Below are 26,686 nucleotides of genomic sequence, written 5' to 3'. Positions count from 1 at the left end.
TGGAGTAAGGATAGCGCGTCACTCACATGCATGACCAAATAAATGCTGTTGTCTCCTAGGATCAGTTCTTCTGATGACAGTCGTCTCATCTCTACAACAGTACAGTCCTAAGGAAATTATTTCTAGTGAAACAAAATGTAGCAAAATGGAGATCATGTCTCACTTCCACAGTCACCTGAACCCCTTGCCATCCCGTCACCAGTCCTCTAACACACCTGGATCCTTAGCTCCCGCCTCCTCCATCTAGATCTTCCAGGTCTCCTTGCCCAGGTAAACAGTTCTGGGTGATCACTGAGACCTGCACACAAGAAAGAGATCTTCAGCAAGCACCTGCATTTCTGTCACAGAATGTTCAGTGGGATTCTGAGCACAGAATGGGCACTGTTCTCAGGAGATGTCATGCAGTGACATCTGAAGATATTTAGAAAGCATTTTCAGTTACCATAACTTAAACCTCTCTTCCAATCACAGCCCAGTCAAATCTGAGGGGCAGAATGGAACTGAATGATTGGGATGAGAATATTATACACCAGTGAGGTTCTGAATTTATCCTGGACTAAAGATGATGGAAGCCCTATTCTCCCAAAGGAACTCATGCTTGCAGAGTAACCTGCCAAGAAAACCCTAAGGAGGAGCAAGGGGGGTGGGGGGGCAGCTGAAGCAAACTATTCGCACCCACACAGACCAGACTACTGTAATTCTACAACCTCCAGTGTCTGTACAAAGCACTCACAGCATGGTTCTGACACTGCCCCTCTTTCTGGCAGAAGTCCACAGTCATACTGGTGACTATGAACTGACCACAAAATACAAAACAACAGTTTGAATAGTGATCCTGGTACACACCTTTAACGTTAGCACTCAGGAAACAGAGTCAGGTGTAAGTCTGTGACTTCCAGTCCAGCCTGGTCTACGTGGTAAGTTCTGGACCAGGCAGAGGAACACAGTGGGTTCAAGCCACAGACAAAGCAAAGACAGGAACCAACCCAAGCCAAAAAAAACCATTTGTGTTCACAGACAGTGTGGTTTTCTAGAACTGGGGAGACAAATGACTTTTGCTGACTTGTTTCTGATATAAAAGAGCTAATGATTTGAAAGATGATTTATAGTACCATCCTATATAATACCTTTTCTGTTTTATTTACTTTTTCCTTTTCCTTCTCCCTCTTCTCACTGACACGATTTCTCTTTGTGGTTCCAGCCATCCTTAAACTCCCTCTGTGGACCAGGGTGGCAAGGAACTCCCAAATCCAACTGCCTCAGTTTCCTAAGTGTAGGGATTAAAGACTTGTGGCAACACCAGATGGCTTATAATGTTCTTTCTGTGAACTGTAACAGATGTACAACTTGGTCATCATGTTGATCCCCTAACAATGGAGCAGAAGCTGTCTCTGACTCTGTTGACTGCCTCTGGATCCCCTTTCCCTAACTGGGCTGCCTTGTCTAGTCTCAATAGGAGATGTGCCTAAACCTCCTGCATCTTGATATGCCAAGGAGGGTGGCTATCCATGGAGGCTTTCCCTTCTCTGAGGATAAGGGGAGGAGGGCTTGGGGGAGGGAGAGACTGGGAGGAGAGGAAGCAGTGCTGACAATGTACGGTAAATAAATTAATGCGAAAAAAGTTTACTTTTAAAAGTCATATTTACAACTATATCTATGAAACTCGCAACAAATATAGAGATTCAGTTACATATCCAGCCATTCCTTTCATGACTAATAGCTAAAAGCTCTCTGGGGATGTCAAGTCACCAAGTATGTCCTAGGGATAAGAGAGGAGTTAGTGTGGATGTAAATAAATTTAAAGAGCTTTGCCCTTTACACCTCAACAAAGGGAAGTGGTTTGCAGATATCAACAGATAAACTCAAATTTTACTATTCTGAATATTTTGGCAATCACATGGTCAATGAAAAACACATCAGGATTATTTCAGTTTATATGCGCTAAAATACATCAAGAATGAGAGACAACAACAGTGAAATTTCAGAACCAGCTTACTTAGGAACACCGGGAAAACTGATCACGCCCTGCTCCCTCCTGGCCCCCTTCCTGCCCCGCAGCTCCTGGGACTTGGGAGGTTTCAGGGCGGCCGGGCTGGGGTTCCAGCTGCCGCCTCTCCCAGGATGCCCCGCGCGGCGCCCACCGCTGCCTGGCGCGTTGCCTTCCCCGAAGTCCGCCCTGTTCTGCGACCCCGGGTCTGCACGAAGTCCGCCCTGTTCTGCGACCCCGGGTCTGCACGTCGCGATTCCCCCACGGTGCAGGGCCGTGAGCTCTGTACGTGAACAGGTCGTTGACACTTTTTGGCTTTGGTCCTCAGTCCCACTTACCTGGCTTCACGGAGTTTCCCAGTTTCCGCTTGCGTCACGGCTCTAACTCCTCCCACTCAGAACACTTTTCTACGCCCCTGTGACCTCCACGACCCCTGCACCCTCCGTTTCCGGGCGAGCGGCCCTGTCCCGTGGAGACCCGGCCCCCCACTTTGGCTCAGGCTGCCTTCCACACAGCTCCAGCCGTCAGCTCGCCTAGCCTTACCGCACGCTTGCTGCCAGCTAGACCAGAACCGGATCTGATAGGATGCTGCACCCCGACATCTGACCCCCATAGTGAGTACAGAAGAACACTTTAGATAACAGACAGGATTTCCAGACTTTGGAACTCGTACTTTGTACCAAACAACAACAACAGGCTAAATTCAAAAGCCCGAATCCCATCCCCAAAACACAAACATGAGAAGTCAAAAGTAAATCCTAAAATTTCGACTTGGACTGAAACATTTAAAGAACTTTGATTTTAAAAGAAAGAAAATCAAATCATAAATGTCTACATGTAAGATTAAGAGACACAAAGAACTTGGATTTTGGAAAGAAATAGGTGTCTCAAGAACTCTGTGGCCCTTTGTTATCCGACCTGGACTGGACCCATCCCGCGCTGTACTGCTGGTACCACTAGATGGCGGTCTTATTTTACTAACTCAGAAAGGAGCTAGTCTTCTGTGACTCAAAGAAAAACCAATTCCTTCCTCCCCCCTTCCCTTCCTTCTTTCCTCTCCTTCCCTCCTTCCTCTCTCCTTCTCTCCTTCCTCTCTCCTTCCCTCGTTCCTCTCTCCTTCCCTTCCTTCCTTCTTCCCTCCTTCCCTTCCTTCTTTCCTCTCCTTCCCTCCTTCCTCTCTCCTTCCCTTTCTTCTTCCTTCCCTTCCTCCCTTCTTCCCTCCTTCCCTTCCTTCTTTCCTCTCTCCTTCCCTTCTTTCCTTCTTCCTTTCCTCCTTTCCTTTCCTTTCCTTCCTTCCTCCCTCCCTCCTTCCCTTCTTTCCTCTCCTTCCCTCCTTCCTCTCTCCTTCCCTTCTTTCCTTCTCCCTTTCCTTTCCTTTCCTTTCCTTTCCTTTCCTTTCCTTTCCTTTCCTTTCCTTCCCTTCCCTTCCCTTCCCTTCCCTTCCCTTCCCTTCCCTTCCCCTCCATTCCCTCCCCTCCCCTCCCTTCCTTTCCTTTCCTTCCTTCCTTCCTTCCTTCCTTCCTTCCTTCCTTCCTTCCTTCCTTCCTTCCTTCCTTTCTGGAGTGTTGAATGCAGAGACCTTGACTCTCACAGATGCAAAAAGTAAGTAAAGTACATGGTTCTAGTCCTAATAAAGTCAGTTACTCCATCCCATCTCTAACCCTGGTAACACCAAAGAAGAAGAGGTGGTTAGGAAATAAGGAGGGAAAGAGGGGAAGGGCTAGGACACACCATTCTCTAGACTCCATACAACTGTAATCAGTAACCAGCAGCAACTATCCTCGCCTGCACTGGCCTCACAGAAGACCGCAGTCAGTCTAGGAAAGGGAACGGCTCACTTTACCTCTCAGATGCTGACTGTGGAGAGATTCCAGGAGAAGAATCGCTGCCTTTAGTTGTTGTCCTCTGCTGAGCACATCAGGGTCAGGACTGAGCTCCCGAGTCCACAGACTCACAATGGCTCTGGTTCCTCTCAGTGGGTCCTTGACAATATGAATAGAGATGAACACAATCGAGAGGGTGGTTGGAATTATAAACCAGAAGAGCAAAGGTTTAAGAGTGGAATATATTCTTTATACCAAAAGTATACCAAAAATATTGGGCAATATTTGATGTGGGCACACAAATGTAATATGCAAGTGTGAAATAGCTAATAGTAGAAAACTTGGGGACATTCATTCATTCACTCGTTCATTTGAGAAAGGTTTTCTCTGTGTAACATAATTATTAACCAAGTGTGCTACCATGCCCAGCTCAAAAAACATTAAAAAAAAAAAAGATTTATTTCTTTTACATGTGCATCTGCACACCAGAAGAGGGCATTGGATCCCATTACAGATGGTTGTGAGCCATGATGTGGTTGCTGGGATTTGAACTCAGGACCTCTGGAAGGGCACACAGTGCTCTTAACTGCTGAGCCATCTCCCCAGCCTCTCAAAATTGTTTTCAAATTGCCACATTAGTCTATAATTTCTTTTTAGTTGTATCAGTATGGGGTGGGGTGCTTCTATTTGTTACATTTTTATTTGTTTGTTTGTCTTTGTTTTTTGTGTTTGCTTTTCCCAGACAGGTTGGCCTTGAACTCACAGAGATCAGGCTACTCTGTCTCTGACATGCTAGGATTGATGGGCTGGTCCACTAAGCCTGGTTCAGAATCCAGTTTAGTATCAGGTAATAAAGTCTGGAACTCTTGCTCTTTTGTATCAAGAAGTAGTAAATGTTAAGTCACTTTGACAGTGGTTATTTGAAATAAAATCCTGTCAGTCTTGCCATTAGGTTGTTTTAAAGATGACATTTTATAAGCAACAGTGTATAGAGGGAACTCAAAGAGTTTACCTCCAGTATATAGAGGTGGAGGGACAGGCTGACTAACCTACAGTCAAAATTTCTGACCCAGAACTGTCTCTATATAAAAGGAATGCAGGGACAGAACTGGAGAAGAGACTGACGACAGGAGCCTAGCATGGCTGTCCTCTGAGAGGCTCCACCAGTAGCTGACTGAGAGAGGCACAGATACTTACACCCAGCCACTGGACTGAAGTTGGGGCAAGAGGGCCCTATGGTTGAATTAGAGGAAGGACTGAAGAAGCAGTTAGTGAGGGCAAACCCATAGGAAGACCAGAAGTCTCGACTAACCAGGACCAAAGGGAGCTCTCAGAGATTAGCTACCAACCAGGCAGCATACATGGGCTGGCCCGAGACACCCAGCACATGATAGCAGAGGATTGCTTGGTCTGGCCTCAGGGGAGGGGGAGGTCTGGTTGGGGAAAGGACCATCTCGGAGGCAAGGGCGGGGGGAGAAGTGGGATGAGGAACTGTGGGAGGGGAGACCATGAAGGGCATGGGGCTAGAAGTGATGGCTGGAATGTAAATAAATAAAATAATTTTGTAAAATGGTGGGATTTTATAATTGTTTCAGTCACATTGCTATGTGTAGTCTTGTTAATATTATTTATTTCATGTTGTTTACATTTGATAAGTTATATGTACTTGAAATCTCACCTATTTCAATTAGATCTTCCAATTTAGTGTAATAGAAGTCTTTATTATCAGTAGACATAAGAGCCAACTGTTACTCACTTTTAAAAATAGGTTGATACACAGATACACAGATAGACCCTGTCACAAAGTAAAGCAAACCAGAAGTACCATTCAAGATCTAAGTATTGCTAGAAAACAACTGTTCATTCTGGTATTTACCACAGATGCAGTGATTCTACTAGAATTCCACTACAGACATTTACGTGTGCAATAACAATTAAGGAGAAACAAGCCATGAATTTGAAAGAGAGCAGGAGGATTTGGCAGGAGGAAAGGTAGACATCAAATATTCTAATGATAGGATAAATGCAAAATGTAAAATGTAAAACCAAAGCAAAAAAAATCCAAACACACAACAAAGCCACACTAAAGCCAAACCAAACAGACAAGAGTTAGACCCCTCTCAGGAAAGTTCAGACTAGGTCTCATTAAGCTTCTATGCTACTAGCTATAGTGTCAATTATCAGGAATAGAAATGATAGCTAATGTTGGTTATAAATTTGGAAAAAGGAGATCACACACTGCTGTGAGATCAAAAACTAGAGAATCAACTTTTGAAATCATTCTAGATGTTCACCCCTAAAAAATGAATAAATGAAAGAAAGGAAACTTCTGTGTGACCCAATTACAACATTGATATGTGACACTATTCCTGTGGAAACAAGGACAAATACCTACTTGTCCCACATAGATAACCAGCGACAAATCATGTGGGAACCAACAGAGTCCAATTTGGTGAAGCAATGTGGTTTCTTTTTCAGGGATATTGTGTGTACACGAATGTGTGTAAGCTATGTGTGTCCCAAATGCTTGCAGAGGCCAGAAGAGGGAATTGGATCCCATGGAATGGAGACTACATAGTGAGTGCCTATTTGAGGGTTCTGGGAATGCAAAGTGACTCTTCTGAAAGAGCAAACAGTACTCTTAGTCACCGGATGATATCTAAAGTTCATCCGTGAGATTTACTTGGGGGACTTTAAGTGTGGGTGAATGGCTTCTGACAGAAGCACGAAGGTCTGAGGGTGTTATCTAATGAAGCTGGGGATCACAGCACAGCCATCTCCCCTGAGGTAGGAATTGTCTTAGTCACCCACCAACTCCTCCAGGAAGCTTGTCCTGTTTTATCAGGTTTAGGCAGCTTGGCTGGTGTCTGCTTCGAGGCTGGTTTCAGCGCCATCTGTGCAGCTCACCTTCTCTAACAATGTCAGATGTTCTTCCTGATTATGTGTGCTTGAGGCAGGAGGTCACGAGTGAATCTTGCCAGTTTTTCAGACTTCTTGAGGGTACTAAGTTGTCTATTTCTGAGCTTTAGGACATTCTCTAAAGGATGGACAGTTCATGTGCCCTCCATCCACCTGCCCTAAGGCATCCAATTAGTTTCCTGAAGTCTCAGAGAACTCTGGTGCACACTAACTGCTCCTGGGCATGAAATCCAAGGACTTTCCATCCTATCAATGAGCACTTGCCCATCAAGCTCATTGCTGCTTTATTTAGTGTCTAGATGATGGGATCAGCTCAGATATCCATCAGCTGACACATGTGTAAATGGAAATGTGGTATATATCTGTAGAGCATTGTATAGTACTCAGTTGTAAATAAAAATGGGAGTGTAAAAATGAGGATGTAAATATGAACAACTGGATAATATGGTGACTGATGCTAACTAGTCCCCAACAATCAGCACGCTTCCTCTCACATGTGTGTCTTAGCTTCAACATTTTTGTTTGTCAGAGTAAGACTGCATGTAGAAGTTATGCAGCTAGAAATGGACCATCAGTGGGAGATTCAGGAAGAAAGGATGGACAGTAGAATATAAGTGATATGAAGTTAGATAGTGGGAATACTGTAGGCAGAATGGTTCAAGTATGAAGTAGAGTATTGGAGAGGAGCAGGGGCTGCGGAAAAATCAAACGAAATGTGATGTCCCATGGGGCCCCTATCAGTTTTCAAATGAAGTTAAAGATGTGTGTGTGTGTGTGTGTGTGTGTCTATTTATATACATATATAATGAAAAGAAAGTGGAACATGTGATATAAAATAATAGAACATTTGATCACATGTGTTAAATGTGAAACTGAGGATAGGGTAGGACAAAAGTAGATGGCATACCAAAAGCACAGATGAAGTTTTATGAAATCCAACTAGCTTACAAGTTAAAGGAAATATAATAGATAAACCTTTGAACAGTGGGTTATCCATGTGGGTAAGTAATGCTGCTCCCAGGCACCAGGACTATCAAGCGGAACTCTCTGTACTTACCTGCCTAAGATTGCTAGTCAGGGAGGCTTCAGAGGCATTTTTAAAAAAGGCTATGCCAGTGGTCCTGCTAGGTCCCCATATGTACATGATGTCACTAACGATACCCAAAAGTTTGATTGCAAGATAGAGAACAATTTTGAACCTTATATCCTACAATACCAAGCTACTAGGCAAGATGTGTGTACTGGTGCAATACTGGTGTGACTGTTTATGAGTAGAAGTGAGCTGTCTCTTGACTGAATTTGAAGTCTGTGCTATAGAGATGAATTCATTCCATGGCAAAAACCCAAGTCTTGGAATTATAAGTCCAAGGGCAGAACTTAATGAAGTTTTGATAATGACTATGCTGTTAATATGTCATCTAAACATTCATGTTTATAATGGTCAGTTTGTACTACTCTCCAGCTGGGGCAAAGTAGCCTCTTCCTGCAGCAGCACGTGGGTAATGCAGAAAGATCCATTAGTGTTTAGAAAGTATAAGAACAAGTCTCTGTGTAAGATTGGAGCAATTGCCACTTCATCATTGTTGATGGCTTCCCCAAGCTCATTCACCTTCTCAAGTGCAGGCTGGTGGTGAATGGCAGGTGTATCATTTTATTTATAGAGTGATACGTCCCAGTATTTCTAAGTAGTTCAACATGAATTTCTGCATGCCCTCAGAGATTTCTTCCTTCTTTATTGGTTTTTCTTTTAGATGGGGTTTTGTGTGTGTGTGTGTGTGTGTGTGTGTGTGTGTGTGTGTGTGTGTGTAGCCCTGGCTGTCTTAGGTCACTGTGGACCATGTTGACCTTAAACTCAGAGCTTCACCTGTTTCTGCCTCTAGACTGCTGGGATTAAAGGCCTGTGCTGCCAAGCCCAGAACCCTTTGTGACTTTTTAGTTCTGTGTGGGCATGGCCGTGATGTCACACAAACAGCTCGTCTATCTCATTTAGTTTCTTAGCATCTTACTATTTGTATGGTATGAGTATAATAGGACAGTTTCAAAGTTGAATGGAAGATGAGACTTGGAGTACTTTTTTTGTGTTTTCTCTCACGATGAATTTGCTTTTATAACAGCAACTTCAGCACTAGGTAAAAGATTTGTCAAATTTAGTATTCCCCACCCCCAATAGCTGTATCCATTTTGTTCCCTGTCTGCTAGCTACTTTGTATTGTTGCTATAACATGCCTACCAGTAACTGATCCAGAGAAGTGACTTGGCTCAAGGACATACTGACCACAGACCCTGTTTTGTCCTATATGTTCTGTTTTGGTCTGTATGTTTGCCAATCTTAATTCCACAAAGCTTTACGTAGGACCCATCAAATCAAAGGTCAATATGAACTGTATGCCTACAATGACTTGAGTCAGAGCTGACCACTGGGCAGCCCTTCCTGCACCTGTGTATGAGCTCACTGTGGTTTTCTGGCTGACACTGAAGACTGCTACTAATAAGCCAAAATGTAATAATACTCATACTGTGTTATCTCAATGTTATGAGATTCCCCTGTACACCGCCCAGCCACCACTACCTTACTTACTCAGGATCAATCAGCTTACAGGTTCACTGATAATATTTTACCTAGTAAGCCAACTACTCCACTCCTTGGCCTTTAAACTTTTGAACTTGCTTCTTTTTTTCCTATAAAAAAGCCTTCTCTGAGAGCAGACTAGTACCAAAATTGGGCTTCTGGGTCCTTTCAGTGGTCCTGACTGTTTAGTATCAAGGTGTGCATTCAATAAACTATTCTTGCTTAATTGAGATCAGTATTTGTATGGTTTGAGTGACAACTCTAGAAACATAACAGTGGCAAGCTCACTTTGGTGGTAACTAACAGGCTCTCTAGTTGGATTTAAGACACTTTTAACAAATGGAAAACAACGACTTGTCCTGAAAAATCTAGTTACTTCCTCAGTGCTAGTGAAGTTTTGAATCTTGGAGAAGAAACAACAACTAACACTTTACTAAAGCAGGATAACCCCTAATAAATATCTAAACATTTTCCTTGTACCCACAGACTTAGTCTCTACTCTTCACCAAGGAAACTTCTGTTTTCAACAGTCAGAGTCTACAGTGAAAAAAAAAACACACCTAATCAACATGCAGAGTTTGGGAGAACAGGCACAGTGGATACTCTCATTCAAAACTCCTGCATCATACTACCGAGCAATAGTGTTAAAAACTGCATGGTATTGGTACAGTGACAGGCAGGAGGATCAATGGAACAGGATTGAAGATCCAGAAATGAACCCACACACCTATGGCCACTTGATCCTCGACAAAGGGGCTGAAAACATCCAATGGAAAAAAGATAGCCTTTTCAACAAATGGTGCTGGTTCAACTGGGAGGTCAGCATGCAGAAGAATTCGAATTGATCCATCCTTGTCTCCTTGTACTAAGCTCAACTCCAAATGGATCAAGGACCTCCACATAAAGCCAGACACTCTGAAGTTAATAGAAAAGAAACTGGGGAAGACTCTTGAGGACAGTGGTACGGTGAAAAGTTCCTGAACAGAACACCAATAGCGTATGCTCTAAGATCAAGAATTGACAAATGGGACCTCATAAAATTACAAAGTTTCTGTAAGGCAAAGGACACCATCAAAAGGACAAATCAGCAACCAACAAATTGGGAAAAGATCTTCACCAACCCTACATCAGATAGAGGCCTAATATCCAATATATACAAAGAACTCAAGAAGTTAGACCCCAGAAAACCAAATAACCCTATTAAAAAATGGGATACAGAGTTAAACAAAGAATTCTCACCTGAAGAACTTCGGATGGCGGAGAAACATCTTTAAAAATGCTCAACTTCATTAGTCATCAGGGAAATATGCAAATCAAAACAACCCTGAGATTTCACCTTACACCAGTCAGATTGGCTAAGATTAAAAAACTCAGGAGATTGCATGTGTTGGCAAGGATGTGGAGAAAGAGGAATACTCCTCCATTGCCGGTGGGGTTGCAAATTGGTACAACCACTCTGGAAATCAGTCTGGTGGTTCCTCTGAAAACTGGGCACCTCACTTCCAGAAGATCCTGCTATAACACTCCTGGGCATATACCCAGAGGATTCCCCAGCATGTAATAAGGATACATGCTCCACTATGTTCATAGCAGCCCTATTTATAATAGCCAGAAGCTGGAAAGAACCTAGGTATCCCTCAACAGAAGAGTGGATGCAAAAAATGTGGTATATATACACAATGGAGTACTATTCAGCCATTAGAAACAATGAATTCATGGAATTCTTAGGCAAATGGATGGAGCTGGAGAACATCATACTAAGTGAGGTAACCCAGTCTCAAAAGATGAATCATGGTATGCACTCACTAATAAGTGGATATTAGCCTGGAAAACTGGAATACCCAAAACATAATCCACACATCAAATGAGGTACAAGAAGAACGGAGGAGTGGTCCCTGGTTCTGGAAAGACTCAGTGTAGCAGTATAGAGCAAAATCAGAACAGGTAAGTGGGAAGGGGTGGGTGGGAGAACAGGGGGAGGTAAGGGGGCTTATGTGACTTTTGGGAGTGGGGGGGGACCAGAAAAGGGGAAATCATTTGAAATGTAAATAAAAAATATATCGAATAAAAAAGTTCAAAAAAATAAATGCACACATGCACAAGTGCACACACTCTAAAATGAATTGGCTATCACAGTAAAGTTTGGTTTCCAATTTAAAAAAACAAAAAACAAAAAAACTCCTGCATCTAAGGCTCAAGTACATATTTTAAGAGGGGGGATATAAAGATTGTAAGAGCCAGTAGATTATGAAGTTTGGTGTGAGACTGTGTCTCCTAGTATATGTCAGGGTTCTTCTGAGTAACAGAACTTTTAGAATGAATCTCTGTGTACATGTACATATATGTATAAATATTTCTGTTGGGATGACTTACAGGTTGCGTCCACCTACACCAACAATGGATGGCCATGAACAAAAAGAGTGATGTCAGCTAAGACAGACTCATGTGGAGTTTGCTAAGACTCACGGGCTTAGGCAAGACACATGGTCAGTAAAGACCCATGGAGGACACATATTTTGAGGGAGTATGGTCTCAATGGACAGTGATTGAGGTTTGTCTGGGCTTGCCTGTAGACGTAGCTGTGCAACGCTTGTTGGTGTCGAGAGTTCACTGACCTTTGCTTTCCTGAAAGAGGCACAGCCAAGAACTTTCCTGGCAATCCTGTTAACAGTCCCTGGTCTCACCTGCTGACCCATGCTGATTTGACTGAGGCCTGGCTGTTCCTGCTAGGTTGTGCCACCACTGCTGATTTATGTTTGCTCTTCGAACTCAAACAAACTGGACTACTGGTATATCTGTGAAGTGTTTGCTTGGGGATGGAGCGGCTGACCTGAACTACTGATTTCTTAACAACACAGATGGGATTCGCTCCAAAGAACCATTTCTAAACAGCACCACTTCACCCATATGGCTTCCTTTCCACTACCTCTGGTGGGTGGTAGGCTAGAAGAGAGATCAAAGTGTTTAAGAACCATCATTAAAAATAGATATTCAAAAACTAGAGTTACAGAGAAGTGTGTCTTTCAAGCCACTCACTGGCTTCTCCGGGAAACTTGTCTTGCCTTACACGGTTCAAGCAGATTGACTGGTGTCAGCTTCATGGTGATCTTCTGTGCAATTCATTTTGTCTGACAGTCTTAGAATTCCTTACCTATTATATATGGTTGTGGCAGAAAGATACTAGTGTATCTTGCCAGTTTCTGGGACTTCCTGAAGCTATTAAATTGTCTATTTCTGAGCTTTGGGAGGTAAGTTATAGGGTAGACTATTTCCTTCCCCGCTCCACCTTGCAGCTATAAGGCATCTAGTTCATTTCTCTGTCTTTTAACACCCTATGTTTTAAGAAGCTTCCTACAAAATTAAAGGGTTATACGTCAAAGACATCTGATCAGTAATCACTCCTGGGCATGAAACCCAAGGACTTTCCATTGTTGCTGGGTATATGATCACATCATGAACCCTAAGATTGTAAACTAGAAAAGCCTTGCCATGCTTTTCTGTGGCTCTGCGTTAACACATACCTTTAATCTAACAGCTTTCTGTTTATTGGAAACAAATACTTGTCGTGTGGCTCAGCCCTAGAACACACCTTTCAAGGGCTAAGTAAAGTCAACCTTAGGTCAACAAACAAGCAGTTACCAGGGAGTAAGCATAGTCAAGTACAAAGGAGGGACAGTGCTATTATATTTTGTCCTTTTTATGATTTTGAGGCAAGTTATATGTAGAGAGAATCTCCTGTGTACTGCCATGAATTCAGAACCTCAGTAACAAGCTGATGGCTTACTAGCAATAGGCAGGAAATAAAAGATGGAAGCTGAGGTGGAGATTTCTGGTTTCTTTGGAGGTTCAGTTGTGTGGAAAGTGTCTTATGAGAGGATGTTTTGCTAAGGCAGACATCAGTGGGAATATGGTTTGCTCGAAATAGATATGTAGTATTTTTCTGGAAGTTGCCTGGGAAAGGGGCATATAATATTTTGCTAAAGCTGATGCTTGGTAGTTGGAAAGATATAAATATAACCCAACAGTAGATGACACTGGGGCATTTATTTGCCTTGCCTTTTTCATTGATCATCGTTTGTTGAGACTTTGTAGACAAAAATGCACCAAAGATCTTCTGGTGGTATTCTGGTGGCTTCTTGCCACTTCTGTGGTCTCAGGGGCTGATTGGCGGAGCCTTGTGTTTCTTCTGGATTGAACTGTGTTACTGTACTGACTCATGAACGGTGTTTGCAAAAAACGGAGTTACTGCTGCTGATTTGTGTGAACTGAACTGCTGCTATCATGACAATAAAAATTAGAATAACCCCAAAGAACTATTTCTAAACAGGCCCACAACGCCTTTGCCCTATTAACCTTTCCTTTCCACTACCTACGGTGGATAGTGGGCTGGAGCTTAAAGTGTTTAAGAACCCTTACTAAAGTAGGTTTTGAAAAATAAAAAGTCTAGAAGGAACTCAGATTGTGAGACTGGAACTCTGGGGAGGAAGTCACAAGTGTGAAAGATTCACCCTGGACGATAAGAAGACAGAGATATGAAGATGAGAGGTCAACAGCCATGCAGCACACAAGGAATATAATAAACAGGTTATATAATTTCAGAACTAGTCAAGAAACAAACCAAAGCTTATGGTCTAGGCCTTTATTTATAGATAGTTAAGTCTAGGAGTCATTTCAACCTAGGAACAAACAGCCTGGGTATAAAAGCTCATTGTTATAGGTATATGTAGTTCTGGATGTCCTGGAACTAAGTATATCAGGATGGCCTCTGATTAACAGAGATAATTTTTGCCTCTGTCCACTGAGTGCATAGCCTTGCCTAGAATTATGAATTTTTGGATGTTGAACAAGACAAATATTTTTATTACAGCTTTTCCCAGGGACTAGGATAAAAACACCATCTAGAGGTTAAAAGCAGCATCTGTTCTTACAGTGTATTGGGGTCCAATTTCCAAAATACACATAACAGCACCCAACTGTCTTTAACACCAGTTTCAGGGATCTGGCCCCCAGAGGCACCAGGTATACATGTAGTGCACAGAGATACAAGCAGCAAAGTGCACACACACACAAAAGAAAACAAAAAGGTTTTCACATAATTACATTTGGAAATTTTTATTTTGACAAACTTTGTGATACATTCTAAGATTTAAAACTTTATTAAAAGCTTTCCCATGTTTCTAATGCATATATTTCTGGATGAATGCTATGCCACATTATTTACAATTTTATGTTTCTCTCCAGTATGAACTTTCTGATGCCTTTTAAGATGTGAGTACTGGATATAGGATTTGTCACATTCCATACATTTGTAAGGTTTCTCTCCAGTATGAATTTTCTGATGTGCTCTAAGAATTGCACATGTAGTAAGTGATTTGCCACATTCCTTACATACATAAGGTCTCTCTCCAGTATGAACTCTCTGATGTGTTCTAAGTTGTGAGGCCTGGGTAAAGGATTTGTCACATTTACTACATTTGTAAGGTTTCTCTCCAGTATGAATTCTCTGATGTGCTCTAAGAGTTGAGCCCCTAGTAAAAGATTTGCCACACTGTTTACATGTAAAATGTCTTTCACCAGTATGAACCTTCTGATGTCTTCTAAGACTTGAGTAGTGGGTAAAGACTATGTCACAGTCCTTGCAATTGTAAGTTTTTACTTCAGTATGGACTTTCTGATGTCTGCTGAGACTTGAGGACACAGTAAACCGTTTGTCACATACCTCACATCTGTAAAGTTTCTTTCCAGTATAAATTCTTTGATGCCTTCGAAGATGTGAGTACTGGGTAAAGGATTTGTCACATTCTGTACATTTGTAAGGCTTCTCACCAGTATGGATTCTGTAATGAGTTTTAAGATGTGACAATATAAAAAAGGACTTACCACATTCTTTGCATTTGTGTGATTTCTGTAAAGAATGATTTTTCTTATGCCTTCTAAAGAATACATAGTGGGGAAAGGATCTATGACACTCATTGCATTTGTAAGGCTTCTCTCCAGTATGGAGTGTGAAATGGCTTTTAAAGTGTGAGAGCTGATGAAAGACCTTGCCACAGTGTTGACAACTATAACATTCCTTTGTAGTATGGATTTTCTGATGTCTCTTCAAACCAGTACGATAGGCATAGGATTTGCCACATTCCTTACATTTGTATCTCTTCTCTCCTGTATGCCTTTTCTGATGGCTTTTCAGTGTAGACAAATAAGAAAATGACTTTCCACAGTCATTGCATTTGTATGGTTTTGTCCCAGCACGAAGTCTTTGATGTGCTTGTCGATGTGTTTTAAGACTTGAGCAATGAGTAAAGGATTTGTCACAGATATTGCACTTGTAGGGTTTGTTTCCAGTATCAATTCTCTGCTGTACACTGAGGCTTGAGGCAGTACTGAAACATTTCCCATATTTCCCACACTGCTGTGGATTCTCTCCAGTGGAGTTTGTTTGTTGCATGAGACTGTTTGTAGAGCTGAAATAATCACATTTTTCCTGTCTGTGCACTTTCTCTTTACTGTAGAGTCTCTGATCTTGAGTAATGTTGGAACACAGATTTAGAGATTTCTCATAGTCTTGAGATTTGCATGGTTCTTCTCCAGTGTGTATCCTTTTATGTCGATCTGGGTTTGTTGAGGCAATAGAGGCAGTCCTGTCCTTACAGCATCTGTAGCTATTAGATGTTTCTGTAGTGTCACTTCTTTTATAAAGTGCACCATGGGAAGGACCATGAAGCATTTCACCAAGGTCATTACACAGACAAGACTTCTGTTTAGTCTTTAAATGTTGACAGACAGTATCACGTATGCAGTAGTTCTCTGAAAATGAGTACAATTCAGATTAATAGGGCTTGCTCCAAATTTAAACAATGACTGTCTTCCTATGTTTTCTATTAGAAGAAATACTTGGCACAGAGCTCATGGAAGTTGACATTTTTCTTTCACTCTAATTGTATAGATTCTCAGAAAAAAAGAGTAACAGTCTTCAAGGCAGATAAAACAAATAACTGATAAATCAGTATGTAGCTTTGGGATGGGGTTCAGTGACAGATTATATTTAGAATATATGTGTTAAATTTTTTTCTCAGAAAGTGATGAAGAGTTTAATGCAATTCCAGTTCATAACACTTGTGTAAATTAATGTACAACAAATAAAGATTCCTGTTCAGGAAACCCAATTTATTGTAATATTAAAAGCATCTTAGTTAAAAGCATCAAGGGCTTTTTTTATTTTCTAAGAGAAAAGTGAGGAAGGAGAGGGAGATGGAGATGGAGAGAGAGATTGATTCTTCAAAAGTAATTGATGCAATTCTGCCATGTATAACAGGCTCTAGATCTGCCAGTCAGTGGTAGCCCATGCCTTTAATCCCAGCACTTGGGAGGCATACTTACTTTATATCTTAATTGTTGTGTCTACTTCCATCTCTCCTTCCCACAGTCCCTCCCCCCATTTCCCCTCCCCTTCAGCTCTGAGAGAGTAGAGGACAACTATTGGCTATCTACCTCACCCTGGAAAATCCACTGCTGTGTTTCTTAACTTTCCTTATATAGTTGTTCTTAAGTCAACTTTCTACACTGACTCCTGAGATCATCTTCCAGAAGGGTGTCTGTGTATCATCCATTGAGAAGAAAATGAAGGATGTAATATGAATGAATAGCTACATATAAGGAAGGCAATTACAGAATAATGCTACTTCATGGACTCACATTAGACTTTTAATTTATAAAATTATTCTAATCTGATGTCAGCATAGTTAAATAAAATTGCATTTTATACCAGCATTATGTCATCACAATTCAGGTGCACTAAAGCACAATGTCTTCTAACTGTTACAACAGGCAGGATGCACTGTAAATTAAATGATTGGGAAAGTCTTTCAATTTGGAACTGCATATAGAAAAAACAGTTTCAGCTCTTTCTGTCTCTTTCACTTGAAGCCATCACTGTTGCCCTGCTCATTCTTTTGTCCACCCTGATTATAGCTAACCATATCTTCTCCACATTTCAGGGTACACTCATTTGCTCAGAAAGGTGACCAGATCTACTGCCTTGAATATAATAATCAATGTGTTCTGGGAGGTAGGTAGCCCATGACCCATGCAAGAACTCTTAGAAAGAACACAAACGTCTAACACAGTACTGTGTTCAGTGTATGAAGAGAAGACAAAATAGAGAAATCTAGGAATGGTTTTCCAAATGCTATGTCCAATCAAATGTTCAGAATAATTAGGGAGAAATTTCTTATTACACATCTTGAGTTTCTCTCACAATTAAAAATATTTCGAATGCAATAATGATAGGGAGCTTTAAGATGTGGCTGCAATCATCTACAAAACCTGTGACCTATAATCTGTCCTGCCCACAAGACATGCACAGGAATGATGGAACAGAAATTGTGGGAGTAGCCAACCAATATCTGATCTGACTTGGCTCATTCCACAAGATGAAAGTCATATTCAAACTGCTTGCATAACCAAGGACCAGAGCCTAGACATCCCAGAAACCTAAAATAAAACCAAGCACTACTTGTGTAAAATGAGATATGGAAGTCTGAACAAAGTAACTCTTAATTCTATTCTGCAGTACTCATAGATCAGTGCCTTAGTCAGTCATCATGAGATGCAGATGGGAAGAGATGCAGAAGCCCAAAGTTAGACATCAGAAGGAGAGAAACTCTACATGGAGGGCTCTATCAAATTCCTCCCCTCTGCTCAGGGTACCATGAAAATGAGGCAGAGAGTTTAAGAGCCAGGTGAGATGGAGGACACCAGGACAAGACCCTCTGAATGAATTAGGCAAGTGCAAATGAACTCACAGGGACTAAAGTAGAAGGCACAGGGCCTACATGGGTATGCACCTAGTCCTCTGCATATACACTATAGCTTTCAGCTTAGTATTATATGACTCTTGAGTGTGAGGATGAATGGTTCTCTGATTCCCTTGCCTGTTCTTAGGAATCCTTTACTTCTGTTGGGTTACTTTGTCTTACTTCAATGTGATGGATTTTGCTTTACATTATTGTATGTTATTTTGTTAGTCTTGGTTGTTATCTCTTAAAACTGTGTTCTTTTCTAATGAGAGACAGAAAGTGAGTGGATATTGAGGGGAGGGGAGTGCAGGAGAAACAGTGAGTAGTAAAGGGAGGGAAAACTCTAATCAGGATATATTGTATAAGAATCTGTTTTCATAACCCTGAGATTTCACCTTACACCAGTCAGAATGGCTAAGATTAAAAACTCAGGAGACAGCAGGTGTGTAATATACTCAAAGGACTACTATTCAGCCATTAGAAATAATGAATTAATGAAATTCTTAGGCAAATGGATGGAGCTGGAGAACATCATACTAAGTGAGGTAACCCAGTATCAAAAGATTAATCATGGTATGCACTCACTAATAAGTGGTTATTAACCTAGAAAACTGGAATACCCAAAACATAATCCACACATCAAATGAGGTACAAGAAGAACGGAGGAGTGGCCCCTGGTTCTGGAAAGACTTAGTGTAGCAATATAAGGTAAAACCAGAACAGGGAAGTGGGAAGGGGTGGGTGGGAGGACAGGGGGAGGGAAGGGGGCTTATGTGACTTTTGGGGAGTAGGGGGGCCAGAAGGCGGGAAATCATTTAAAATGTTAATAAAAAATATATCGAATAAAAAAAAGAATCTGTTTTCAATAAAAGGAAATATAAAAAAAAGATACAGTACAAATATTATACATTATTGAGTTTCTGAATACATGTTGAAACCAAACTGAAGGGGGCATGAGTCCACTAAAATGAAAACTGGAAAGAAAGTTTTTTCATACTACCAAACATTCCCTAGTTTCCTGTTGTTTCCAAGACAGCATAACAGAGAGTTTATGACCTATAATGATATAAAAAGTATCAGTTAGGAGTTCTTTAAGCAAAATGTTCTCACCGACAGACACCAGGTTGCTGTAATTCTCCAACATCACATCAATGTACAAAGCCCTCTGAGCAGAGTCCAAGCACTCCCACTCCTCCTCTGAGAAGTCCACAGTCACATCCCGGAATGTCAACAGAGCCTGAAACAAAAAAATATAATTTGAATATGTGCTATGAGAGTGTTTTCCTGAATAGACATAAGTAAATTTTGGATGTAGATGACTAAAGACAGTTACTCAATCAGATGACTTCTAACATAGTTACACTCCGTAATACATGTTCTAACTCTGTGAAAACAGGATTAAACAATAATCTCACAAGCATATCCATGAAACAAGACATACATTTCAGGTCTGGACACATTTATCTGTTATACTATTTTGTTTATGTCTCCTTGCATCACAATGTACATGTCTAAGAAGGAAAACTCATGATATGGAAATGTGCTTTGAAACCTCAAGATCATCCTAGAATACTGATACTAATCAATCCAGTCTGTACTGGGGCCTTGCATGATTCTATTCTATAATGACCTGTTGGGATGTTTAAACTCTAGATCCAATGCACAAGATTATGCAGTTAAGGGGTAGATATGGAAAGCGGAATGTATGATTGACTTCACGGTGCAACAGTTTTGGCTTTGTTCTACTATAAGGGGGAGTGTATCAATACTACATACTGGCTATTTTAACATTAACATAAAAGCATCAAATAATCTATAGAATTAATTTTAAATTATTTGGAACACTATCAAGCAGATAAAAAAAAAATCCATACCATCCCTGTGATACTGGGATGAGCAAGGACTTATTGAGTAGAAAGGACACCAACAGCACAGGATTTAACCCCAAGTATCAACAGATGGATGATGTGAATATAACATTTCTGTCCATCAAAGGGAATCATCGGCAGGGCACACAGAAACCCACAGAATGGGAGAGAATCTGTACCAGTAACACTCTGGATTATGGCTAATATCTAGAATTCACTAAGAATTACATAAACTAAATATCAAGGAATGAAAACTGCCAATCAGTAAATGGGCAAATGAACTAAAAACAGACACTTTGAACAGAGAAAAACACAATGGTCAATAAATACTGAAAAATGAGTATAAAATCCCTAAAATGCTATCATGGAAATGCAAAGCAAAACCACTTTTAAATAGTGCCTCACCACAAGCAGACTGCCTGCCAACCAATTTGAAAACAAATGTTAGAAAGAATGTGGAGAAAAAGATACCCTCCTCTCTCTCTCTCTCTCTCTCTCTCTCTCTCTCTCTCTCTCTCTCTCTCTGTGTGTGTGTGTGTGTGTGTGTATGTGTTGATGTTTGAAAATTAATTCAGCCATCGTAAAAATCAGTTTGGGGACTCAAATATCTAGAGATGGAATCATATTATGACTGGCTATTTCAATTCTATGGCTATATCCAGCAAAGTCCTCAATCCACTCTAGAGATATTTATACCCTGTGCATACTGCTGCCTTATCCACCATCGGAAAGAATTGGAATCAATCTAATTGTTAGTCCACAGACAAATGCATAAATAAAATGGATACATATAAAATGAAATACTATTCTACTAAAGTGAAAAATATAATCAAAATTACCTGGAAAATGGTTGGACTTAGAATGTGTACTATTAAGTGTGGTCGTATGCAGAATCTAGCCAAGAACATATCTATAAGGAAACAATGTATATGGGAGCACAGCAGAACATACAGCAAAGAAAACACGAAAAGTTTAAATATCAGGGATTGAGGTACAACTGAATGTAAGTACTAACCAGCAGTTATGAAAAAGAATCTAAAGATAATTGCTTTTCTAGTTCTAATTCTGTTTTAGTTGAGGTGGATCAGTTCATAAAGATATATTTGATATTGAAAACATAAAATCACATCCAAGGCTGCAGAGCTTCTTACCCAATGACTACTATAAGTGCATAAAAGTGCACTATGTTGAATAGTCTCCAGGTTAGTTAATTTTAGTATGTGATTTTGTTTGTTTGCAATATGTTTTATGATAAGGTTAAAAATTATCAAAAGCAGAAAATTAAAGGCTTGCAATGTTTCAAACGATAACACTGTTAGAAAAAGAGTGGACATGAACACTGACCTGGGACATGTTGACTGCAGAATCTGCCAATTCTTGCTGTTTCTCTTCTTTGATTTTCTCTTTGAAGAAGAATGAATAGCTGGCAAGTGGCCCTTTAATATTGAGGGGGTCAACCAGGAAAAGTAAAATTAATACTGAATGTTGTTAAAGAACAATGTCACACCACACGACGAGATCCAAGCAGTAGAATACTCTCTGGTGTCTGGTCACTGACCCCAAAGCCAGGAAAGCATGGAAAGACATTTAAAGTGTGGAGAAAAGACCATTGTCAGTCATACACTGCATACAGAAGATACTCTCTCAGAATTAATGGAAATATGAGTATATTTCAAGATAGTAAGAAATTAACACAATTGGATTTCACAGTACACAGAACATAGAAAGTTACAGGTAAAGTATGTATACAGAAGTATCAGAGGAATTATCCACAAGGTAAATCAAAATAGCCACTCATAAAAAGTAAAGCAAACTACTAATTCTCTCAAAGAAAGAAGAAGAATTCTACCAATAATCCACCTAGGAAGAACACAAAACAAAATCACAAGGCATAAAAAAAAAAAAACCTATGAGCAAAAAATCTAATCCGTTTAGAAATCATCATGGAGGATCCTCATTAAATAAACAAATCCTCAAGTTAAATAAAGCTAGCACATGACCCAGCTGTTTGACTCGGCATTTGCTCAAAGAACTATACATCCTATTCTACAGATACGTGCTCAGTCATGTTCATTGATGCTATATTCACAACAGCTACAAATTCAGACAACCTAAATATCCTTCAACTGAAAAATGGATAGTGAAAATGTCGTACATATACAGTATGAATACTATACAGCTGTTATGAAAACTGAACTCAGATTCTGAGATAAATGGATGGACCTAGAAATGATTACACTAAGTGAGCTAAGCCAGACCTAGAAAGACATTGCATGTTCTGCCTCAGAGAAAGTTCCTAGCTCCAATCCGTCAGATGCAAGAGTTCTCAACCTGGAGTAACTGCCGTAACCAGAAAAGTAAAAGTAGACCACAGTGACAGTGGAAGAGTATAGACAGGCGATAAGAGGGAAAAGTATCTTAAGGGGAAGATGGAAAAACAGGAGAAGGGATTTAAGAAACAAATATAAACATAAAAAATATGGTAAAATAAGGATGTCTGAAAAGTGAGAAGGAATAATTTAATTCAACTACAAAAAATGCCATAATACATGTCTGTATATACACATACATTTAGTATGTCTGTATATACACATACATTTAGTATGTCTGTATATACACATACATTTAGTATGTAAATGAAAAGATTCCCATCTGGGTTGATAATAGTCCCCATAAGGGCCATAAATAAAACTACCAATACCAAGCATGAGATAGTTCCTTTTAAACTGTTAGTCACAGCTGTTCAAGAGATTTCCAAAACATTATAGGCTATTGATGTTGTCCTTGGCTCTATCCCAGAAGTAGACAGTGAGGCCCTACGGTTAAAGATGCCATGAGATTCAGAGAGAGGTCTCAAGTTAGATCTGACATTAAAGCATCCTCCCTGGTGACTAGCTTTCATGGTACTATAAGGCAACAATGCAAGCTTCCAAAGGAGAGAGCCAACCAACCAACAGTCCTACCCAGCAATGACAGCTATGAACCATAAAAATGATCTGCACTGTGTTAGATGTAGCACAGTGGCAAGGATGCAAGAGTGGCACACATACCTTGGCGGTAACAAACAGCTCCTAATTCCTAAGACCTCAACAAGTGGGAAATCACACCTAGTACTAGAAACCCAGACAGTTTCCCCAGGGCTTTTCAAGTCATACATCTTGGAGACGAAACTATAACCAATAATTTACTAAACCAGCATAATCCCAAATAGCACTCTATATATTTATTGTAATTCCCCTATATAAATGTTCTGTTCTGTTCCATGGGTGAGCTGGTCTGGATGATCAGTGAGCCCTGAACATGAGAAAGAGATTCTTCAGAAAGCACCTGGATTCCTAGCACAGTACTATGCTTAGTAGATAAAGAGAAACAAAATTGAAGACTCGACAATGATTTCCCAAATGTCATTCAGCGTCAGAATACTGAAAAATATTTAGAAAGCATTTTAAGTTAGTCTAACTTGAACCTCACTTCCAACCACAGCTCCTTGAAAACTTCTGGGTAGAAATGAAACTGAATGGTTGGAATGAGAATATTACACACTAATGAAGTTCTGAACTTATCATGAACTGAAAATAACAGAAGCCTTATGCCTCCTAAAGCAAAACACACTAAGAGAATATTTCATAATATTTTTCTTTTCTGCTCTGAGAATGTCATACTACTATGTGAGATTTGAAACCTCTACACATACAGGTCATACACATGCAGACTAATTTTGTCAGGAATCCAGAGCAGAAAGAAGGAAGGAAGGAAGGAAGGAAGGAAAGAAAGAAAAAGAAAAAAGGAAAGAAGGAAGGCAGGCAGGCAGCAAACAAACTATTTTCACCCACAAACCTAGTGTGATGCAATTTTGCACATCCAGTTTCTATATAAAGTCCTCCGAGTGGGGTCCAAACATTGCCCATCCTCCTGAAAGATGTCTTCAGACACACCACAGGCCGTCAACAGACCATGAAATAAAATAGTTTGAAGAGTTGTGATGGTGCAAACCTTTAATCTTAGCACTCAAGAGACAGAGTTGGGTGGATCTCTGAGTTCTAGTCCAGCCTGGTCTACATGGTAAGTTCTGAGCCAGATAGAAAACCACAGTTAAGTTTAAGTCTCAACACAACAAAAACAAGAACCAGAAAATAGCAGTTTGGTCATGTATGTATCCATGGAGAGAGTGCTTTTTTGTGACCCAAGGAGACTATTGTAGACTTTTTTTTCTGCTGTAGATTAGTCAGCAATTACTCAAAGATGCTTTTTGATATTCTGCTACAAAATAATAACTTTTTGCCCCCCCCCCCCAGGGCAGGATTTCTCTGTTTAGCCTTGGCTGTCCTTAATTTGCTAGGTAGACCAGGTTGGAAAAGAATCCTCAGGTTCACTGACCTCTGAAAAATGCAGAAATTAAAGGCATGTGCCAGCATCAACTAGCTTATAATGCCTTTTCTAATAGTGAAAATACTGTGATCTGATACCCTCAACGTGCATACTATTCTTCCCTAGGCTCTAAGATGCAATATTAAGACTCTAGCATGAGGAGACATATCTGTTCCCTTTTTCTTTTTGTACTTCTTACTTATTTATTGGGGTTTTCATTTTTGGTTTTTAATCAGGGTCTCACCATGTAGTTTTGGCTCTCCAGAATTCATCACATAGATCAACCTGGCCTTCAACTCACTGAGATCTTCCTGACTCAGGCTCCCCAGTGCTGGAACTAAAAGGTATATGCCACCAACCCTGGTGTATTTACATTAGAATGCTCTATTTAGTTATGCACAGAGTGCATATGTCTCAGATGGAAAATTAAGGGTGGATTTAAAAGCTTACTTTTAGATATTAACGTGAAATTCTTAAAAACATACTTTCAGATTCAATTCAATATACAGGCATCCCTATAGGATAACATGCCAGTGAAAAATCACCCTGCCCCGGTCCTGCTCCAGAACTCTCAAGACTGGTGCAAATGTTACAGCTCTGAGGGGAAAGGCTTACCCAAGGGAGGCCTTGCAGCTCTGAGGGGAAAGGTTTCCTAGATGCAAGTGTTACTACACATATGAAAGAAATGTATCCTGGCAGTCTGGACCCAATATATCTGTAATACTGCGAAACAAAACTCACACAAGAGAGTTCTTGAAAGTGGAAAACCACATCAGAGTGACTGCCTCTGCTTCAGAGAGAATCACCAGAGAACTCAGCAGGAGGCTGATTTACATAGGGTTGGGGTGAGGGTGGGGCTTTCTAGTGTGGCCTGGAATGAAGGAGATTTTGTAGCTTGATCTAGGCCTTTTTTCTCCCCTCTAGGGGGGCAGCCTGGCCACTTTCTGACCCAAGGTACTGGAAATGGCAGTTAGGGTCTTAGAAAAGCCTGGGAGGGTAGGGGTGGGTGGGAGTGGTGGCCCGCCAGTCCTGTGCCTCCAGAGCTTCAAAACCTGAACATCCCTCCATTACTCAGTGTTAACAGATTGCTGTGTTCCAGCTTCAATGACCGAACAATCTTCAGGGCCCACTGCTCTTCTCCAGTGCGTCATTTCACATGCTCCAAAGACACTATAAACACCCGTCCCTCTGCCTAGCCTACCGTCTGTCGTCCCTTTCAGAGAAGCTGCCATTCTGTTTATTCCCAATACATCTCTTGCACAATGTTTGTTGTGTGGTGTGACCTTGTTGTAGTTCTTTTGCTCTTGACTGCAAAGATGCCCTTGCTCTAAAAAAAAAAAAATCCTTACAGTTCCTTTCATTATTGATTTCATTATTGATAATCTAAAACCTCTCCACGAGTGCCAAGTCCCCAGGTAGAACAAAGGAGTTAGCGTGGACTAATGTACATTTCAGGAGCGTTGTCCTTTCTATCGTAGCAAAATCACAAGAACAAAGCAAAAACAACCAAACCAAACCAAACCAAACACGTTTGCAAATATTAACAGATAAACTCAAATACTCTACTAGAGTACTTTTATAGGAAAATTTCGACAAGAGAATCAATGAAAAAAATCAGTATTCCTCAACTTAAATGTATGGACAAGGGTAAGACACGCACAGCAGAATTTTGAGAGCTGTCATCAGTGTGAGTGGCAGAGGGAAGATCTCATGCCTGTGCAACTCCTGCCATTCCCCAGCCGCGGGCTCCTATAGCCCGGGAGGCTTCAGCCCTCCCGCCCGGCTGGGCTTCCCCCGCAGGGCAGCTGACGCTCCCAAGATGCCCCGCGCGGCACCTGAGGCTCAGCGTAGTTTTCGCTTCCCTCGAAAACCCTGCGGTGTCCGCTGCCCCGGGTCTGCACCGCCCCGGGCCGCACGGTGCACGCCCGCGGGCTCAAGGAAGAGGCCCTTGCCACTCTGGTTTCGGCTCCTCAGTGAACTTACCCAGGCTCACTAAAGAACAGTCCCAGCTACCACGTCACTCCTCTAACCCCGCTGCACTCCACACTTCCTCCACACCCAGCTACCCGCTCCGACCGCGGTTTCCGGCGCGTGGCCACACCCCCGGGACAGCCTCCTCCCGCTCCGCTCAGGCTGCCGTCCACGCAGCTCCGGCTGTCGAGCTTCCCGGCTCTGCACCGACTCCGCTCCGGCTGTCGAGCTTCCCGGCTCTGCACCGACTCCGCTCCAGCTGTCGAGCTTCCCGGCTCTGCACCGATCCTCACAAGTTTGCCATCGGCGTAGACAGAACTGGATGTGATAGGACGCTGCACCCAGCAGGCGAACTTCATACTTATCCCAAACAATAACAGGCT

At 41.3% G+C, this 26,686-nt stretch overlaps 2 protein-coding genes and 1 long non-coding RNA gene across 7 annotated transcripts in view; 1 reads left to right on the top strand and 2 right to left on the bottom strand.

The window, feature by feature from the left end:
• The window catches only part of LOC127674115 (zinc finger protein 54-like), a 77,909-nt gene that overhangs the window by 11,572 nt on the left and 39,651 nt on the right, over positions 1-26,686 (bottom strand). Inside the window, exons 1-2 of one of the 4 annotated variants that reach the window (XM_052169981.1) lie at positions 3,831-3,925; positions 216-298 (exon numbers count right to left, since the gene is read on the bottom strand). The exons of 1 other annotated variant lie outside the window; for it this stretch is intronic. Coding sequence is in view for 2 of the 3 variants with exons in the window: in XM_052169978.1 (XP_052025938.1) it covers positions 216-243 (28 nt within the window). In the remaining variant the exon portion in view is untranslated. Of the gene's footprint in view, positions 1-175; positions 299-1,996; positions 2,468-3,830; positions 3,926-26,686 lie in introns of those variants that run through there. 2 more of the 4 variants (XM_052169978.1, XM_052169979.1) reach the window with 2 other exon arrangements.
• LOC127674124 (uncharacterized) lies at positions 3,481-13,954 on the top strand. The gene is made up of 5 exons (XR_007975285.1): positions 3,481-3,589; positions 4,553-4,657; positions 6,289-6,387; positions 9,785-11,242; positions 11,674-13,954. It is a non-coding gene; the product is annotated as an uncharacterized LOC127674124 (long non-coding RNA).
• On the bottom strand, positions 13,923-26,408 carry LOC127674123 (zinc finger protein 54). Of its 2 annotated transcripts, none has more exons than XM_052169995.1 (4): positions 26,316-26,408; positions 21,309-21,400; positions 19,207-19,333; positions 13,923-16,105 (listed from the first exon to the last, which is right to left on the bottom strand). In XM_052169995.1, exons 2-4 carry the CDS (start codon positions 21,315-21,317, stop codon positions 14,502-14,504), a joined length of 1,740 nt encoding a protein of 579 aa, XP_052025955.1. In that variant the 5' UTR covers positions 21,318-21,400; positions 26,316-26,408; the 3' UTR covers positions 13,923-14,501. The 2 variants fall into 2 exon arrangements, with proteins under 2 accessions (XP_052025955.1, XP_052025956.1); XM_052169996.1 differs by lacking the exon at positions 26,316-26,408 and adding an exon at positions 23,802-24,232.

Source organism: Apodemus sylvaticus, chromosome 23 (genome assembly GCF_947179515.1).
Source record: "Apodemus sylvaticus chromosome 23, mApoSyl1.1, whole genome shotgun sequence".
NCBI classification, from domain to species: Eukaryota; Metazoa; Chordata; class Mammalia; order Rodentia; family Muridae; genus Apodemus; species Apodemus sylvaticus.
This window is presented reverse-complemented; position numbering and strand designations above follow the sequence as displayed.